The following is a 16,425-nucleotide window of genomic DNA, read 5'->3' on the forward strand; positions in this document are numbered from 1 at the left end:
CAAAAGCCTTGTAGTCTTCGCATTAATGTCCTGGTGCTGGGCAGAGGGTAGCGGAGTGTCCGAAGGAGCTCATACCCCGTGGTGCCGCATGCAAACTTGACTTGAAGAGCTTGCTTGATTGTTGTCATTGACCATGTCATACCCCGGCTGTTTTGTTTTGCAAGGACCTTCTTTTGATCGTCGGCCAGGAACTTCGGTTCCTTAAGTGCCTGAAGCTGTTGTTGTACACATTTTAGTTGACTCTTGAGGGTTCGGATCTGCTTCCTTGCATTCACATGATGTTCTTGAAGAGAACTGTACTTTTTTAGGACGTCGTGTAGAGCTTTCTTTAACTCCAGACAACAAACGTTCTCTGTTCCTTCTGTCACACTTTTGGGTGGTGGCTCATTTTCAGGTAGTGACATAATGTTTGTAGGATCTTCCGTGACGATATCCATGGAATCGTTGTCAGAGATGAAGTCATCTTGCTGAGGTGTCAATGAAGCGGCAGTCGATAAAACAGATTGAAGTGTGGGGCCGCTCCATCCAGTTGTAGCATCACTGCAGATTTCGTCATGGATAGTTGATTCAGCTAAGGCATGAATGGGAGGATCCCCAGCTGCGGTCCCAGGTGATGCGTTGACACAAGCTGTGTTGTTGGTCGTGCTTGTGGCGCTTGTACTTAATTCATGGCTCGAGGTGCTTGCGGCCGAGCTGCGTTGTTTCTCTTCTGTTGGCTAAGGCGTACTGGATGATGCTGCCACTCCCTCTTCAGATGAGGCATGAATAGGAGGATCGCAGGCTGTGGCTCCAAGTGATGCACTGATGCAAGCTGCCTCTTCAAATCGGTGCGGCACTACTTTTTCGGGGCTTTGCTCTGCTGGCTTGTACTTCGGAGACGCTGGAAGAAATTAAAGAACACAATAATTAAGTTTAGCCATCATGAAAAACAAATTACCGTGCAATTTTTGCATAATGTGCCACACTGAAGGAACGATCAGATTTTTTCTTTTTGTGCAGTCACGATAATGGGCATTTGGGGGTGGACATGGAGAGTCTGGACAGCCTGGTAGGCTCTGAACTTGCTAATTGGCACATTTGAATAGAATAAAGTTACAGAAATATTTCAAACTAATCTGCGTGCTTGTCTTCTTTTTTTCCTAGCAAATGTTAGACGTTACTGCATGCATCGGGGAGCATGGCACATCACACTAATTGAATTAATTTATTTTATGAAAATATTTAACATTATAATAAAAAAAAAATTTGTCTTTCCTTCCCGTGTCCTAGTGCATCTCCTAGTTCCACCAGGCTTTGCTCACCTTGAGAGGAAAACAATGTTGGTATGGCAGTCAATTTGAGGCGCCGCCACCCATCTGCACGTTTCTCCTCAAAACAGGATAGTTCGAAGTGTACCTGAAAAAGGTTTACCGGATTTTCAGACACAACACATTGTGAAACAGTTTCTGCTCTGTTTCATGTATATGACACGCTGAGTGAAACATGATCCCAGCTTCAAATAGTACCTGTATTTATAAATACATGAAGGCTCCTTACATGAGATAGGTTAAGGTTTTTCCAGATGTAAGGCGGCAGGCTAACTCTGCTGTGCTCTATCGCTGCTAAACCTGCGGGCTACGACGCAGCTGTGTCAGCCGGCACGCACTCGTACACCATCCTATTTTTTATGACTTGAAGCAGAAAGTCACGCAGATATGCTCAGGGGTGGATTGTGTCCCTGTTCAGAAGCAGCGAAGAGCGACGATGCAGTTTTGAAAGCAGAATGCTCATGATGCGCGAGCGCTCGGAACCTCGCGCGCAAGCACACCTGTCCGCGAGCAAAGCTGTCCCAGAGTAGTCACGGACGTGACTGCCCTGGACGTTTCGTTCGACCACCCGACAGCGTAAGTGTACGAAACCGAACATCGGTACTGCTGTATGATAATTTTGTACTTACGCCGCAGACACGCGATGTACTCGTTGGCTCCCAGAGAGGCCTCTTGATCCGCGAAACCCATGCCGCCTTTCTTTCCGGATTGGCTGGAAATCTGTACAACTTCGCACCATTCTTGTAACTTTGCCGACAGTATGGAACGCAGCAAACCGGCATTGCATATGAAAACTTCTCATTGGCGAGGACCCGGGACGACGCACCGCACTCGCCGCACTGTTCACCGTACCAACAACTAGCCCTAACGGGGATTATCGCAGTGAAACAAAATGGCTGCAAACATAGCGGGGTAACCATGGTAACGAGATTGGCAACATTGGTTTGTCGGCAACTGGTATTACAAAGAATGGCATCACCCTAAGCGCAGCACACATGTAGGCTCCCTAGTCCGTCCAGTAGTTGCAGCGACGATCCCTCGCAGACGACGAAGTTCTCGCAGGGCTTGTGGGCTTGACTCCCCCGGGCACTGCAGTCCGTTCGCCCAGCGGCGGCAGCGACAATCCCTCTTGCAGACGTCAAACGTCTCGCAGACTTCCGTGAGCTGAGGTGCAGTCGCTTTCCTCCGACTCGAAATTAGCGACAGTCCAACCCTCGAGCTGCTCATACGCAGCCACGGCTCGTTTTTATAGTATTGGCGCGTTATCCTCCTCCATGCAAGTCCGCACTTACGCAGTTCACCGGGGGTACACTCTCTCCTTTGTCGAAGGTGAGGGGGAAGACGGCGCGGTGACGGTGTTGTGTTGCGTCGGCGTCGCGAGACATTCGAGAATGTTCCTGACGGTTATTGGAAAGGGGAGGCTCCGCTTCTCCCTTCTCTCTGCTTCTAGAAAGATCTGGTTGCGCGAACGACCTTGGTGCGGGGTCTCCCTCCCTTCCAGAGAATTCGACGGCCGTTTCCGGCACTGCATGGGCGCGCGCGTTTTGTGACAGTGTCCCTTTAAAGCGTTAAGTACTCTCTAAGCAGGGGTCATACCAACTGCTCAAGTGTGCTGTTATGTGACATTAACTCTTGCTAGAGAGCATAGTTAACTCGTTAATACAGACTGCAGGCAACACTTCTAATGAAGTTGTATTTACCCCACAAAAAGGTTATAACAGCTCTTCCTGGCGAGCATGTTTAACTCTTAAATACAGAGTTCAGGCAACACTTCTAATGGAGTTTTAGTTACTCTCCACAAAGAAGTGAATTAAGCTCTTCCGGGAGAATATGTTTAACTCTTGCATACAGAGCTTAGGCAACACTACTAATGGAGTTGTAGTTACTCTAGACGATGGAGTGAGGGTAACTCTTCCTGGCGAGTACTCGTAACTCTTGAATAGAGAGTACACGCAACATTCTAATAGAGTTGTAGTTACTCTACACGAAGGAGTGAAGGTAACTCTCCCTGGAGAGCATCCTTCACTCGTCAACATAGAGTTTCGGCAACACTTCTGATATAGTCACTCCACACAAAGGAGTGAAATGTACTCTCATCAAAGAGTTTAGGCAACACTTCTCATGGAGTTATAATTACTCTACACAAAAGAGTGAAGTTAACTCTTACATTTACACATCAAAAGATTAACCCTTACTCTCTCAAAAGCATTAGAGTTACTCTTTATAGAAGAGTTAAGTGAACACTTATATGTAAGAGTTAAACACACACTTGCCTCCGAAGAGTTATAGTTACTCTTTAAAAGAGTGGATTCTGTGACAAGCCACTTATACTCCAAAAAGAGTTAAATCGACACTTATTTTTTTTAGAGTGCAGCCCGGAGACAGGGTGCGGGTGTGGGCACCGATTCGCCGCCGTGGTCTCAGCGAGAAACTCCTGAAGCGCTACTTTGGACCCTACAAAATGGTTCGTCGACTTGGGGATCTGAACTACGAGGTAATGACCAACGGAACACGGACTTCATCACGCCGGCCTCCACGACCGAAAGTCGTCCACGTCGTGCGCCTCAAGCCGTACTACGATCGATAGGACTGTGAATTGTGTTTTATAATACGCTCAATAGGGTTATGGTGCACAAGACTACGTAGTTTGCCATTATTTTTGGTTGTTTCGAATTTTTTATTTCCCGGCAGGTCGCATCGAGACAATGCGCTTTTTACGGGGGGAGTAATGTCACGCACGTTTGCGAGTAAGCGCGTGCGTGGCGGAGTGTGCGTTACCGCGCTTGACTGTCGCGCGGAAGGTGTAGGTTCGATTCCAGTCAACGGACTGTCGTTTTATTTACTCTTTCAACGTGGCCTTCTCGTAAGTATGAGAACATTCTCGTCTGATCGAGTTCCAAATGTTCTACGCACCGGAAGTTCTACGCCGAATCATCCAGAAACCCAGGAGGGTACATAAGGGACTCCGCAAGGCGAGCGAGAGTCAGTCTCGCCCCAGCGTTTGATCCTGCAGTTGCGCCGCCATCGACGCCTGCGACGCTGTCCTTTTTTCTGTTTTTGGGAACAAGTTCGCCAAATTAAACGTGTATTTCTTCCTGCTTATTCACGGTTCTTTCGGTCACCACCCGTGACTACACCTACACAGTCAAACGCAATGTATGGAATGTAACGGGTCTAGGTGGTGCTACAGGTTTTGTCCGGACTCCTGCAAGGCTTCGTGTTTTCGCCTGTACTATTTCTAATTTATTTAAATAACATTGCCAATCATATGAATTAAAGTGTCACCGTCCAATAGTATGCTGAAGATGGTGCCATATATTATGTTATCACGATCACTTCCTGTCAGACACTCCTGAATGACAAACTTTGTAAGCTTGCGGACTGGTACGGACAGCAGAGTATGAAAATTAACTTTACCAAAACAGTCGCGAGGACTGTATCGAGAAAGAAAAATTATCATATCGTACCCCTATCATATTTCACTCCAGTGCATTTAGACTGTTTCGTCTGTGAAGTATTTTGGCGTAACAATAAAAAATAACCTTACGTTGAACGAACATCTAAATAACAAGTGATCTAGGGCATTGAAGAAACTGCTCTTTGCGAACAAAAAAAAAAGGGCTGTCCTACGAATGCCAAGCTTCAAGAATACCATTCTCTAGTTTGACCAGTCCTACAGTACGCCTCAATCGCACGGGATCGGCATTTTGATACATACATTACGGAGGTGCAGCGTATCAAATGTCTTCCTGTTCGGTATATCTTCTCAGACTATCGATCTTCATGATCAATAGTTAATATGCTAAAGCAGCTGGAACTGGAGCCGCTCCTCCTACACAAACAAACCGCCAGACACAATTTTCATTTCTTCTCTCGTTCACATCATATCTAGCTTATCAAGTGCAAAATATTTACTAAATCACTCTAAACTGATTAGAACATACTTTGCCAGAAAAAAACTATTTTGAAGATCGTTCTTTCCCAAAACAGTTGAACAGTGGAATTGCTTGCCGAAATTGCTTGTTGACATTACCTGCAGTATATTAGATACATAAATAAATATATATTCTCCTCTTCGAGTACGATCGTACTGTATGCAACGGTTAAATTGCCGCTCCGAAAAGGCGGCGTCTGTACTCCAAGTCAAAGGGGACTTCGAACTTTCCTGTCATTAACACTGACAAAGTCCAGTTGTATCTGCATTTTAACCTCGAATAAGACAGGTACCATTGACAATTATTCTCACGAACGCAAAATAAATTCTATATATATATATTTTTTTTTGCTTTTCGCCTACTGAATGGTTTTCTTTTTTTACCATAACGAAAGAGGAACATGGGAGACTGGACTGTTTGTCTTCCATGTCCACAGACACTTTGTCTTCCATGTCCCTCTTTGGTTATCGTAGATTAGAAACCAACACGCTCAATCAATCTATATTTTCTTCTCTCTCTCATTTTTTGAGCCTGATATCTTCCATAGCATTAGATGATATGGCTCACAACTTTTTTAAGGCAACGCCAGGTTCAAGGTAGAAGTCTGGAGACCAAGTAATTCCAAACGGAAGAGCAAAATATGCTTCTTTTATTTCTTGTAATATAGACAATTTGTTGAACAATTCAAATTAAACATTTACTCAAGTTACTTTTGTTCTTAATATAATAAAAATATTGCAAGCGATTGCGTGCAGCAGGAACTATATATTTCAATATACCTCGTAGTGTATATCTTTCAAATACTCAGTTGTGTATTCTGTGCCGCTTCGTAACGTAATTATTTTGTAGAGAAAAACAACGTAAATCCAAAGAAAATTGGAAACACGTGTCTTTTCGATTTGACTCATTGTTGAGGCTTAAATGCACACAATCTGACAACGTCAAACTCTATTGGAGTTTCATAGGTTTCTTGCATAGTCCAAAGTTTGATAGCTTCTTTGTTCGCATCTTCAAGAAGTTTCAATTTCTCTGCCCCGGTTAGTAATGTTGTCAAAGGATTCATTGTCATCAGCTCTTCTGAAAAATAAATATGAATAGACGTCACGTGTGAAACGTTATAGCTCAGACACCTGAATACGTCATACACTTGCTTAAGGTAACTGGCGATGGGAAATCAGTGCCAACATCTCCATCTGTTTTTATGATACAATGAAGTAAAGCATCAGAGATTTGAGGAAAAAAAGTGAAAGCCGTTTACAAATCCCTGTAACGCCGAATTGGAGCGCAGCTCTTGAGGAGGAGGAGTGAAGGGTACTGAGGGGAGGGTAGACCCCTCCCCCTTCTCCTCCTCCTCCCCTCATTCTTTAATATGCTCCGGGGGGGGGTGTCACGTGACTTCGGGGAGGGGGTCACGTGACCTCGGGGAGGCGTGACCTGGGGGTGACCTCAAGGCCACGTGACCCCAAAGGTGACCCCCACGTGACCTTGGGGGTCACGTGACCTGGAGGGGTCACGTGACCTCGGGGGGTCACGTGACCTCAGAAGGGTCACGTGACCTGGGGGTCACGTGGGGTCACGTGACCTTGAGATGACCTTGGAAGGGGTCACGTGACCTTGGGGGTCACGTGACCTCGGGGGTCACGTGACCTTGGGGATGCGACCACGTGACCTCGGGGGTCACGTGACTTGGGGGTCACGTGACCTTCAAAGGGTCACGTGGGGTCATCTTGGGGTCACGTGACCTTGAGATGACCTTGGAAGGGGTCACGTGACCTCGAGGGGTCACGTGACCTTCAGGAAGTCACGTGACCTTGAGATGACCTTGGGAGGGGTCACGTGACCTTGGGGGTTACGTGACCTTTAGATGACCTTGGTTACGCCGACGCCGACGGCGACGCCAACGGCGACGCCGACGGCGACGCCGCTCAAGCCGGGAACGGGCCCCTAAAAGCTGCGCTCTAAAAACCAAATTCAATGGACTAAAAAAAAATTATGGTGGCTTAGCTCGGCTATGCCAGGATATACGTAGTGTGAGCTTATGCGCACAAAATGAGAGGCGCTATCAAGCGGCTCCGGTGCAGCGTTAGACGGCTACAGCGCAACGGAGGCGCACAGCTGGGCACGCGGCGGCGCCAGTGCGTCTGCCGCGGCTATGACGTCACTCCTCTGTAATGCGCAGACCGGCGAGGCGGGCGAGGTGGGCGCGGCGGCAGCGGAGCCCGCGGCGGCGGCTTCGCGTGGCTCTTATAATGAGCCGTGCTCATTATGCGAGCCGTGTTCAATATGCGGAGCGCGCGGCGCCTATCTCATTATGCGGACTTTCGCCGCCGCCATCGCGCGCTTCGCATAATGAGCATGGCTCGCATAATGAGCACGGCTCCCCCATTACGAGGGCCACGCAAAATTGCTGAACCTTGGCCAGTGTAGCTAACGCTACAAACTGCGTGTGTTTTTTTTATAGAACGTTAAAAACTTATTTTTAAACAAATTGATACATTGTTTAGCGGCAAAACTAATAATGTTGTTATCAGTATTGAATGCAAAGGGTGTGCTCAAGGCAAGCCTGTTTACTGTCCGATTGCGCACGTGAAAGTTTGGTGCGGCATTGGAAGTGGATTTTACTTCCCATTGTTTAAAAAAAACAATCAACACTCAGAGACGAAGAAAACGACATTACGAATTAATATCCTCGTGGCACGCTGAGCACTGCGGATATCTCGCAAGCCTACATCTGCAAAATCAGGGCAAAGTAAAGCGAGATACTCGATCAGCGTCCCCGTGCCATTGAAGTAATCAATGGAACAGCAAAGGCACGTAAAGCGAGTGCATTGGGCTCCAGGAGGATTATGTCTATAAGGTGGATATGCATGCCGACTTCTATGCGACCGGTAGCTTTAGGAAAGTAATAAAAATGAAACCAATACGAGAGGTACGCCCCTCGTAGAGGGGATGGATTTTTTTAAATATACACAGAATCCATAGACATATAGAATACGTACTCTATCACACAAATACCGCTCATATTAGGGCAGCTAATATGACATGGTACAGGCTTTTGTATGCTTTTTATCCAAACGCCTATGCCATGTCCTAATGACTGCCTAAGTCTGTGCGGTCATTGGGCTAAAGGAATAGCTGGAGTATGTATTTACATATTGAGTGTACTAGAATAATTGTCATCATTCTTATGTTTTTAATCAGTTCATCGGATTTTGGAGAAAAGAAAACAGCATTCCTACAGAGGCATGCTTAGTACCCGTTATAAAAAAAAACACTCTTCTGGTGTCAATGTTCGTTCCCTGGGATGATCCCGACCACGAGCCCCATGAGAATGAAAGCATAAAATATTCTTGTTACTTTCTATAAACAGCGACTCCATCATCCACCAGAGCTGGCGAGAAAAGCGAAATAATGCTTACGGGTTATGGTCTTGGGACTTGGATATTTTATGGGTGATTCCCTGGTTACCTCACATAAAGATGGTGTAAGGTTAGCGGATTTCAAAAGATTTAAAATGTAGGGAAGAATTTCGTCTGGTCCATTCATATCGATGGTGGGAGGAATATAATTTCTGCAGATCTGCATGAGGACGTTAAGAAACACATTACAGAACAATTATTTCTAGAACGTAGATGCGTTTCCTCAAATGTGAGAGGAATTTAGTCAGCTTCTCAAAACCTGGAAAGACATGACACCAATATAAAGCTCAGCCATCAACTAGATTTAGATTTTAAATTTTACCCAAAATATTTCGTGCAGAAATAATGGTAGATTGATTTATATCAGAAGTAGCCTTCACTTAGATATGTCTAGTACTACAACAAATAAGCCCACCAGAGGGTCTTTACTTCAGCATCTATATGCTTCTTTTCTTGCTATTTTTGATTGATTGGTTCTGAACTGTGCAAATTACTACAGTAATTGTTTTCGAAAAATTATTATGCATCAAACAATGCCAAAAGACATCTCTATAAAATAACCCTAAGAAGCGTCTATCGAATGACGCATTTTGAATCCTTACTACCGGCTTTACAGAAGAGTATGTTCCACAGTCCTTGCTGAGGATATCTTGATATTATATTATAACATATTTACAGTGTGCTCTTTTTTACGGCCAAAAGCACGTAGCAACACTTAGCAATTTGGCGTAAAATTTTTCTTGCCATGAAGTTCGGGATTAACTTAACCATATTCACCCTGTTTGCTTTGCAGCTACTCACCTCCGCGTACTTCTTCCAACGTGCCATCTTGATTAAGTTCTGCCGAAATCGAATATGTGGACTGGCAGCAAAGAACCACAACAAACATTCGGCTCCTTGTTCCATTAGCTCTGCAAGATTTTTGAACGCTTTCTCCTGATTTTCTACCCAGTTGAAACAGTTGAAGGAGTAGACGCGATCAAACCTTCCATACATTTTGACGAAGTCGACCACGTCATCTGTTACGATGTCGAGGATGTCGTAGGAGATCGTTGGATGGGCATAGTGCGTCTGCGCGTATTCCACCATGTCCCTCGACACGTCTACTGCGACGATTCTCCGGCATGGCAAGCAGCGGGGAAGCAGGCAGTAACGCGTGATACGTCTAGGACCGCAACCCACTTCAAGAAACTGCTGGTCATCTCTGGCGTCCTTGTCGTAGGTCCCCTTCATCGCTTCCAGTCCATCGACGGCAAACGAGAACCATGTCTTTGCGGTAGCATCATTGTAGCGCTTCGCATCCAGTAAAGTGATCGAGGTTTCGTTGTTTGTGGCCATAGTGACGGATCCGGAAGTATTAACAATCCTATCAGAACCGGCTTATATAGCCAACACTGACGCATCTATACATTTTATCCCGAATTGCACACGGGTGTTTCGCTCTTTATATTGGAATTGCTTCCTGCAGGTGGCTGAAGGTTTATTACGTCATTTAGGAAACTGAGCACCTCTTAAAGGACACATGCAAAAGAAAAAAACATTTTTTAGACAGCTTAGATGGGAAAACGATGTCATAAAACGATTTTACGACGCAGGAAAAAAATTTTTTGAGCTATATTTATGGCGCTATACGAATTTGTAGTTGGCGCTCGCCGGAGCCGTCGCTGGTCACGTGGTAGGCCCGCGCGCCACAGCGCTGCGTCTCCGCCGCACGCTGAGCGTTGTGCGAACGCCGCTTCAACACGTTTCTCCACGCCGCCGTCGCCGCGGCCACACAAGTTCGTCTGCTTCGGGGCGCCGCCGCCGTCGTCTGACCGGCGCACAGGTCTATCACGTCTGCTTGCGCTTTTTGAGGAGTTTCCTTTCGGCTCTAAAAGTTACATATTCATATCAGTTTTTAGAGCGCAGCTCTTAGGCGCCCGTTTCCGGCTTGAGCGGCGTCGCCGTCGCCGTCGGCGTCGCCGTCGCCGTCGGCGTAACCAAGGTCAACCTAAGGTCACGTGACCCCCGAGGTCACGTGAACCCCCAAGGTCGCGTGACCCCTCCCAAGGTCACGTGACCCCCAGATCACGTGACTCCTTCCAAGGTCACGTGACCCCCCCGCCCCCCTCCCCCCCCCCCCCCGAAATCAGGCGACACCTCCCCCTCCGTGGTGACGTGACCCCCTCCTCCTGAGGTCAGGTGACCCCCCCGGAGCATATTAAAGAATGAGGGGAGGAGGAGGAGAGGGAGGAGGAGGAGGAGGGGTCTACCTTCCCCTCAGTACGCTTCCCTCCTCCTCCTCAAGAGCTGCGCTCCAATTTGGCATTACAGGGAGTTGTAAACGTCTTTCACTTTTTGTTATACTTCAAACAAAGATGAATAAGTTACATTTAGAGGCCATAGGAAGCTTCCGAGAGAGCGCAAGCACCACGTGACAAATATGGGCCCGTCACGTGATAAATAAGGGCCACTTTTCCGCGGCGCCCGCTGGCGCGAAGTACAAATTCGTATAGCGCCGTAAATGTACCTCTAAATTTTTTTTCTTGGTTGTAAAATCGTTTTATAATATCCTTTTTCCATCTAAGCTGTTTAAAAAAATGTTTTTTTTTCCTTTGCATGTGTCCTTTAACTGGCTGGGATGATGTGATGTGCGGAGCAAAGCTATGGAGGAAGGGGGGGAGGGGTGCTGTGTTCTTAGAAAGAGTTTACCAAACCCCAGAGTAGGCAGGTCTTAATGGTGGGACCGTGATCTGGCCGGACCAGCCCGTTTCAACAGTGCGTTTATCCTTGTCCCCGTGTGAGTGAGCGCTAGGTGAGCAGACAACGCACCATAGACTTTGACACTAGACTGACTGGATTGTGGACAAAGCGAAAACTGACTCAGAATTTTATCAAGCTATAGTCTCAAAATCTGCTGCATCGAAAGATGCCTATCTCTATCCCAGGTGTTTATCACTGTTTTTGTGTGAACAGAGCCGTGCTATATTGAAAAGGTACCGCGTCGTCCACTGGTAAAATATACGACATTTGGCGGTGTTCAGTTTTTTTTTTAAAGTTTACAGTTGTATTAAATGGGAATGTATTTTATGTTAATTAGGCGCAAACGAGACATTTAATCAACACATTTTTATATATTTCATCAAATGAACATGTTTAGGGTCCAACATGAAATATTACTTTGCTGCTCTGGTTACGTGTCGCATGTTTTGTTTGAAATATCGAACTAGATGTGTAATTGTCATATTTTCTTATGTCAAACAGATATGGAGTGCATATGCATATGCACGATTTAGTATCTGACACTTAGAAAGTGCGGTTTATTTTGTGCACATACGGACTTTCTCGTAAAACAACGAGCATTTCTTAGCCCGAAAGGCTTCAAATGTGTTTATCATGTGTTTTGGTTTCATTTCTGTTTTCAGTGATTTATGCCGGGTTACTTGGACTTTTTCCTCTTGAGTTAATTTTGTCCGGCATTCTACATGTTACGTATCTTCTCCTTCAATACATGGTGCGAAGCTCACACACCTTGCAAATCACCCCAGCGCCAAGTAAATAAATATAGTTTGGATAAATATTGTTGCTTCACTGGCTTTTACGCTCAGATATTGAGGTAAGTACTAACATTAAATAGGATACCTTAGATAGGTCAAAATTCAGCTGAACATCTGTGCGAAGTGCAGTTCAAACCTCTCATAGTACGAGATTCGAGTCCTAATAGCGCCCATACAAATAATACATTACGATTTCTCTTGTTAACTCATGACAGACTACTACATTACCTAACACTGAATAAAAAAATAAATAAAAGGGGGATCTTTTTTAGAAAATGTATACTTTAAACTGGCGCGTTTTTCTAAATATTCGTTTTTCTGGCAAATGTTCCGCATTATATGTTTACAGCAAAATATTCAAATTATATTGAAAAGAAGGAGCTCAATTGGAGCTTTACTGTGATGTAAAGATTATAAAAATAGATTGATTAGGTCACACAGCACAGCTTGCTGAACTTCATCAAATATTGTTGCAAAGAAAAAATTTGACAATTAAAAAAAATATCTTTGACCTAGACGCTTACTTAGCATAACTGGCCGTTTGCGTCTTCTATTATTAAATGAATTTACTGGTAGCCACTAAAAGTTCGGACGCGTTAATTATGACTTTGAGTATTTTTGTGAGTCACTTGTATTACAGGGCGACTAATGAACAAAAACCAAGATATAAGTTCTTATAGCCGCAATACAAACAAAATATTACATTTTCTGTTTATTTTACTTTTGAAAGCACTGCAGTAAAAAGCTAGAGAAAAACAATTAGCCAAATAAAAGGTAGGCCTTTTAAAAATATTGCCGCGCGCGCTCGCCAAGTAGGCAGCGCGCGCGTGGCCTAATGGTTATCACGCCTGCCTCCCACGCGAAAAGCTAGGGTTCGAATCCTGGAGCGACATGTCTTTTGTTTATTCCTCCAATTTAGTGTTCTGGAGAATTCGAGAATCATGTTGCTTGTTCCAGGCCCGAATGTTCCACGCGTCGAAGTTTCTTCGCCGATTATTCCAGAAGACCACGCATGTACATAAGGGGCTCCGCGTGGCGAGCCGCAGTCAGTTTCGCCCCAGTGTTCGACTGTGCTGCTACGCCGACTTCGACGCCCGCGACGCTCTGTTATTATCTTTGTACCCTTTTAGTTTTTGGCACAAGTTCGCCACATTAAACGTTTCTTTCTTTCTGTTTATTTCGTGTTCCTTTGGTCACCACCCGTGACATTTTGGTGGAGGTGCGGGGTAACCGCATGCCCGTGCAGCGCTCCCCTCCGAGTTCTCGGAGTGCAAGTCCGAACACAAGCCCCCAAGAACCCAACGAGGACCAGACCGAGATCCGATTAAGTCGCCGGAACCTTGGCCTACCCCCGGAGTTAGGACCCTTGCCACCCAGGACCAGGCAAACAAGGAGGACGACGATGGCCAACCAGTCGGAGACCCCGGCCGCTCCAGCCGTCGTTTACCTGCCCGTCGTACCGCGGACGGCTGCTCCATTCCACGGCGAGCAATACGAAGACGTCGAAGACTGGATTGACCAGTATGAACGCGTTGCCCGCCACAATTGCTGGACCGACGAGCAGCGCCTGAACAACGTCTATTTTTCGCTTTAGGGTACCGCCAAGCACTGGTACGAGAATCATGAGTCCTCTTTGACGTCGTGGGACATGTTCAAGACCGATCTCAAGGCTACGTTCAGCAACCACCACCGCCGAGAGAGAGCCGAGGACCTACTGCGAACCAGAACCCAGGGCCCCAACGAGAGCGTCACCGGCTTCGTCGAGGATGTTCTTCGCCTGAGCGCCCGCGCCGATCCTCAGGCTACAGAGGAGAAGAAGCTGCGACACCTGATGAGGGGTGTGAAAAGCGAGATATTCGGAGGTCTCATTCGCAATCCCCCGACAACTGTGGACGGGTTCGTCACGGAGGCGACGAATATGGAACGTGCCCTACTAGCACGCGCCAGGCACTACGAGCGACACCCTGGCGTGACTACTCTGGCGACATCCAGATACAACCTTGGTACCGACCTCCCAGGCATCCGTGACATCATCCGTGAAGTCGTCCGGGAAGAAATCCGCAAGATGCTCCCCGGTATGGATCGCCCGTCCTCCCTGTCGCTCGCCGAGGTCGTGCGAGATGAAGTTCATCGGGCCTTCCAACCTGAGGTTCCGATCAACATGACGACGCCAGAGGAGCCGACTTTGAGCTACGCCGCCATGGCCCGACGTCCGCCGCAAGCTAACCGCCAGGCCACGGCGCCACCCCGACGAGACCCTCCGATGCCACAGTATCCTCGACGCCAGGAAGGGCAAGTCCAGGACGTCCGCCCGGAGCAACCCTCGTCGAGGAAGACCGACGTGTGGCGAACGGCCGACCGACGCCCGCTCTGCTACCACTGCGGGGAACCCGACCATGTGTACCGCCGATGCCCATACCGACGACTCGGGCTGCGCGGGTTCCACCCAAACGACCCGCGCCCCCGGTATGGTGAACGCCCTCGGGAGATCGACGAGTACCTGCGACGACCCCAGTCCCCCGAGCCTGCGTCCCGCCGAGAGTTCCGGTCGCCATCGCCGCGACGTCCAGCTTCGCCGATGCACCGACCCCGACGTGAAAGCCTGTCACCCCTCGCTCCTCACCGGGGAAACTAGGCGCGGCAACCCCTGGAGGTGGAGTTGCCGAAGACGACCGACGTAAAGATCCTCCAAGAACGACGGAGCGCTCCCACTCCCCCGACGCCACGCACCGCTACGACGCCCCTGCAACGGTGTCCAACAACCTAAACGTCGTCATTGACGGCCACGACGCATCGGCACTCGTGGACACCGGAGCAGACTACTCAGTCTTGAGTGGGAGGCTCTCCCGCCGCCTTCGAAAAGTCATGACGCCGTGGGAAGGACCCCAAATACGAACCGCCGGAGGACATCTCATTACACCAGTCGGGAGATGCACTGCTCGTGTCGAGATCCACGGTGAAACGTGCCCTGTCAGGTTCGTCATTCTACAAGACTGTTCGAGGGACGTTATCCTCGGAATGGACTTTCTCTGCGAGTATGGCGCCGTCATCGACCTCGGAACAAACCGGCTGACGCTACGAAAACCTGCTCCACCATCGGAGGAACCCCAAGCGACGTCACCCACGGTCCGAGTCCTCGCAAACCACGTAAACCTACCACCGCGGTCGAGTGTTTTCGTACTTGTCGGGATCGATGAAGCTTTCTATGGTGAAGTTCTTCTCGAGGGAAACCTCCAATTGCTCCTGGGAAGAGGCATAGGCGTCGCAAGGGGAGTAGCTGAACTTCAGGATGGGCGGACTGTGGCCCTCGTGACGAACTTCCAAAACGAAACGCAACACCTCACGAAAGGTGCAGCCGTGGGCCACGTCGAGGAACTCCGAAACCCCGCCGAAATCACCGCGATTACTGACGAATTCTCGCCGTCCCAGCAAGACAGTACGTCGCCAGCGCAGCTCGACATTGACCCTAAGCTTCCGGACCCTAAACGACGTCAGCTGGTTAACCTCCTCGCCGAATACCGCGACTGCTTTGCGACGTCGTCGAAGGTGCGCCAGACCGCGGTTGCCAAGCACCGCATCGTTACCGAGGACGACGCGCGCCCTGTGCATCGATCACCGTACAGAGTCTCCGCGAAGGAAAGGGAGGTGATCCAGCAGCAAGTTCAAGAGATGCTGAATGATGACATAATCCAACCTTCAAGCAGTCCATGGGCCTCTCCAGTCGTGCTGGTTAAGAAGAAGGACGGAACTCTTCGGTTCTGCGTGGACTACCGGCAGCTCAACACGGTTACGAAGAAAGACGTCTACCCACTGCCCCGCATCGACGACACTCTAGACCGGCTGCGCCACTCTCGATACTTTTCATCGATGGACCTGAAGAGCGGCTACTGGCAAATCGAGGTCGACGAACGGGACCGAGAGAAGACAGCCTTCGTCACGCCGGATGGACTCTACGAGTTCAAGGTGATGCCCTTCGGACTATGCACGGCGCCAGCAACTTTCCAGCGTGTCATGGACACCGTACTGGCAGGGCTGAAGTGGCAGAGCTGTCTCGTCTACCTGGACGACGTCGTAGTATTTTCAGCTGACTTCGACGAGCACTTGCGACGACTCCGCACGGTTCTCCATGCCATACAGACCGCCGGGCTCACTCTCAAGCCGTCAAAGTGCCGGTTCGCCTATGACGAACTGAAGTTCTTAGGTCACGTGGTTAGTAACGAAGGCATTC

At 48.1% G+C, this 16,425-nt stretch overlaps 2 protein-coding genes across 2 annotated transcripts; both read right to left on the minus strand.

The window, feature by feature from the left end:
* Positions 1-716: 716 nt before the first annotated feature.
* Positions 717-2,284, minus strand: LOC115332076 (peroxynitrite isomerase THAP4-like). The gene is made up of 3 exons (XM_040215983.2): positions 1,937-2,284; positions 1,302-1,395; positions 717-880 (listed from the first exon to the last, which is right to left on the minus strand). Exons 1-3 carry the CDS (start codon positions 2,225-2,227, stop codon positions 717-719), a joined length of 549 nt encoding a protein of 182 aa, XP_040071917.2. The 5' UTR covers positions 2,228-2,284.
* Positions 2,285-6,146: 3,862 nt separating this feature from the next.
* LOC115315293 (juvenile hormone acid O-methyltransferase-like) lies at positions 6,147-9,999 on the minus strand. Its single transcript, XM_029974550.2, has 3 exons — positions 9,463-9,999; positions 8,662-8,821; positions 6,147-6,319 (listed from the first exon to the last, which is right to left on the minus strand). Exons 1-3 carry the CDS (start codon positions 9,997-9,999, stop codon positions 6,147-6,149), a joined length of 870 nt encoding a protein of 289 aa, XP_029830410.2.
* Positions 10,000-16,425: the final 6,426 nt, after the last annotated feature.

This window comes from Ixodes scapularis, unplaced genomic scaffold, assembly GCF_016920785.2.
Source record: "Ixodes scapularis isolate PalLabHiFi unplaced genomic scaffold, ASM1692078v2 ptg002869l_1__unscaffolded, whole genome shotgun sequence".
Taxonomy (NCBI): domain Eukaryota; kingdom Metazoa; phylum Arthropoda; class Arachnida; order Ixodida; family Ixodidae; genus Ixodes; species Ixodes scapularis.

What these genes read in the sequence shown, in the direction of transcription:
- LOC115332076 (XM_040215983.2), bottom strand. Translation starts at nt 2,227, where the DNA reads ATGGTTACCCCGCTATGTTTGCAGCCATTTTGTTTCACTGCGATAATC. An exon ending in GTACATCGCGTGTCTGCGGC is followed by an intron (nt 1,396 to 1,936) that starts GTAAGTACAAAA and finishes AACCTTTTTCAG; the next exon opens with GTACACTTCGAACTATCCTG. An exon ending in AACATTGTTTTCCTCTCAAG is followed by an intron (nt 881 to 1,301) that starts GTGAGCAAAGCC and finishes AATTTCTTCCAG; the next exon opens with CGTCTCCGAAGTACAAGCCA.
- LOC115315293 (XM_029974550.2), bottom strand. Translation starts at nt 9,999, where the DNA reads ATGGCCACAAACAACGAAACCTCGATCACTTTACTGGATGCGAAGCGC. An exon ending in GTTGGAAGAAGTACGCGGAG is followed by an intron (nt 8,822 to 9,462) that starts GTGAGTAGCTGC and finishes GTCCTCATGCAG; the next exon opens with ATCTGCAGAAATTATATTCC. An exon ending in AAGTCCCAAGACCATAACCC is followed by an intron (nt 6,320 to 8,661) that starts GTAAGCATTATT and finishes TTTATTTTTCAG; the next exon opens with AAGAGCTGATGACAATGAAT.